Here is a 3,229-nt window from a genome sequence, read left to right on the forward strand (position 1 = left end):
TATATATATATGTATAGAAAGAGAGAGAATAGAATATCACATCCTGTTGAAAGCACTTCCTGTTGAGCTCAAAAAGATGAGGTAATGTTTTAAAATGTGCCTTAGGTTGTGTGTTATAAATGTTCGGACTACAAGGCATCGCTGAGGTACGACAGCAACAAATTAAACAAGGTTTGTAAAGACTGTTACTTCATTCTGACTGGAAGAGTGGACTCTGAGGAGCCGGTCAGCGGGAAGAAAAGGGGAATTCTTGAGGTACGTCTTATTGATATTTGGTTTTGTTTCTGTCTGCAATTTTTAAAAAAAAAAATTTTTATAATCTTGACCTTTAGAGGTGTAATGAGTACCTAAAAATCATACTTCAGTAAAAGTACAGATACATTACAAGCCACCAATTCTAAAACAGCTTGAGTACAAGTCTGATTTTAACAGTTCTTAAGTATTTCACTTAGACTTCATCAAAAGGTGACATGTGACTGCAACACTTATTACAAATGTAGTGGAGTAAAGAGTACAGTGCTTATGCAAAAATGTAGTAGAGAGTAAAACTTGCTAATATCTTTGACGCTATCATGTAAAGCCCCAGAGTATCCAAGACGATATTCAAGTGCTGTAATTAATGACCTTTACTCAAATACTTGACACCTCTGCTTGATTTTTTTTTCTCTTCTTGACCTTTATCAGATTGAAGCAGCTCAGGTCTCAGGAAACAGTTTTCTTTGTGGCTTTCTGCAGTACAGTACAGACCGAACAAAACCGTGTCAAAGGGTCTGGTGTGTAATTCCCCAGCACGACGCGCTCGTTCTTTACCTCTACGGCGCTCCACAGGTGAGAGATGCAGTGAGGTTCGCGTGCATTAACCTTCAATGATGCAGCAGAGACCAAATGGAAACGCCTACAAATAAATACTTCTAAAAGAACAGCTTAGAAATACTTAACAACATCCTAACCGATGAAAACAATAGCAATCATATGGAACACCTTAGCAACACCCTAGCAACCACTCAGACCAACTTAGAAATCACTTAGCAGCACCCTAGTGACCATTTGGAACACCTAAGCAACACCCTAGAAACCACTCAGGACAACTTAGAAATCACACACTTACATCCTAGTGACCATCTGAAACATTAAAAATCATTTAGAACACCTTAGCAACACCCTAGCAACCACTCAGACCAACTTAAAAATCACTTAACAGCACCCTAGCGACCATTTGGAACACATAAGCAACACCCTAGCTACCACTCAGGACAACTTAAAAATCACACACTTACATCCTAGTGACCATCTGAAACATTAAAAATAATTTGGAACACCTTAGCAACACCCTAGCAACCACTCAGACCAACTTAAAAATAACTTAACAGCACCCTAGCGACCATTTGGAACACCTAAGCAACACCCTAGCTACCACTCAGGACAACTTAAAAATCACCCACTTACATCCTAGTGACCATCTGAAACATTAAAAATCATTTGGAACACCTAAGCTACACCCTAGCAACCACTCAGGACAACTTGGAAATCACTTGTTGACATCCTAGCAACCATTCTCACCGGTCTCCGTCCTACATTATCCGCTGCAAACCACTCTCTTGTGAAGACGCATATGACAGTTAGCAGTTACACATTTTCTTACACAAACCCAGAAGGCCTTTATTACCCCAAGGAGCCGTGTAGGGAGCACTTTTTATGATGGATGGATGCACTTTTTTGGGCTTCAAAATCTCAAGCCCCATTTAATGAAGTTTTTAAATCATGGGGTAATTGCGGGCCTTGAATGAGTCTGATTACTCTGTTATTTTGTTCTCAGGATGTCAAAGCCCAGTGTACCATACCGCTTCTGGGTTACCAGGTTGAGGACGTCCAGCGCTCTGTGGATCATCCTCCCACCAGCTTCCGTCTGTGCCAGTCCAAATCTGTCCACTGCTTCACTGCCGACACGGAGGAAATGAAACTGCGCTGGCTAAAAGTGATCCGCAAAGCTGTGATCGGTGAGACGCCCGAATGCCAGACGCCGGTCGATGACCTCGCCAACGGTTGCCATGAAGGCACGCCTGATGGCACCTTAAAAGACAAGGCAGTTTTCTAGCTTTTGCATTATGCGTGTAACTCGGCGGAATAGAAATTGTTCATTAGGATGTGAAACCTTCCAGAACAGGTTGGATTTATTTGGGAGCGTATAAGTAGATATGCCTTTTTAATGTATTATAATGTCAACCACAATCAGACAGTAAAAACATTCAGTGTGTGATTATTTAAATCAATAACTCAGTTTACGAAAGTTTGTTCGCAGACCAATCTCAGCAAAGTCTGAATAATGCTTTGCGATGTATTAGCCTTTCTCTTTGTGACGTTTTTAAATTTGTATATGCTGTTTGTCGTTTTCAATGTCTCTAAGATTCATGCACTTTATTGCTTTTTGTAAAGTAGGCCATTAACATTAAAATGAATGAATAAGAACTGAACTCCATCACCTTGTTCCTTAGACCTCTCGGCATCTGAAACCCTAGAGACCAGTTTTAATGCCTTAAAACAGCCTAGAAACCAATCAGAACACTGTAACAGCAACCTGGCTACCATTCGAAACCTTAGAAAGCAATTTAATACTGTTTTTTTTCCCTTAAATTATGTCAAAATTTAAGCCAAGCTTTCCAGAAGTACTGTTCTGGAGTTTACCTCCCTTTCTCTGGTAGGTAAACGCAACTGAAGCGGAAAGAATTTTCATTTGAGGAATGAATGGCTTTAAGCTAATATCCTCATGAAGGAGAAAAACTGGAATTACTACAGCGAACAAAGACTTACCTCAACTCTGCTAACTGTTATCCTCACTTGTAGAAGCAATCTACAAAATATCTGAAACATGTAGGTGAAATTGTATCTCATCCCGAAACTACCATTTTAACTTCTCTTCATGTAATTGCAACCCTAACACAAAAGAATAGTTTTGGATAAAGTCAACAGGATAGAAAACACTTTTTTTGTATTACAAATCAGAAAGAATGTATTAAATGCATGCAGAAACATTTTATTTAAACTTGAGGAATTGCAAATTTAGCTGAATAACTGATACGGACACACTGAGTTTATTTGCAAATCATTTTAATATAAAGTCAAATATATGTGTTAAAAAATAATTTCATGTTGACATGGGACATACGAAGTTAATATTTATTATCATCAATATATTTTTTAATTTTTTAATAATATTCTTTTTTAAATTATA

The 3,229-nt window shown here is 38.4% G+C and overlaps 1 protein-coding gene across 1 annotated transcript in view; it reads left to right on the forward strand.

Moving 5' to 3' along the window:
- LOC122363143 (FYVE, RhoGEF and PH domain-containing protein 4-like) overlaps positions 1 to 2,471 on the forward strand; it is an 11,014-nt gene extending 8,543 nt beyond the window's left edge. The window contains 3 exon segments of the mRNA XM_043265105.1: positions 106 to 255; positions 685 to 828; positions 1,817 to 2,471. Coding sequence (XP_043121040.1) covers positions 106 to 255; positions 685 to 828; positions 1,817 to 2,095 — 573 coding nt within the window. The 3' untranslated portion in view covers positions 2,096 to 2,471.
- Positions 2,472 to 3,229: the final 758 nt, after the last annotated feature.

Source organism: Puntigrus tetrazona, chromosome 18, assembly GCF_018831695.1.
Source record: "Puntigrus tetrazona isolate hp1 chromosome 18, ASM1883169v1, whole genome shotgun sequence".
NCBI lineage: Eukaryota > Metazoa > Chordata > Actinopteri > Cypriniformes > Cyprinidae > Puntigrus > Puntigrus tetrazona.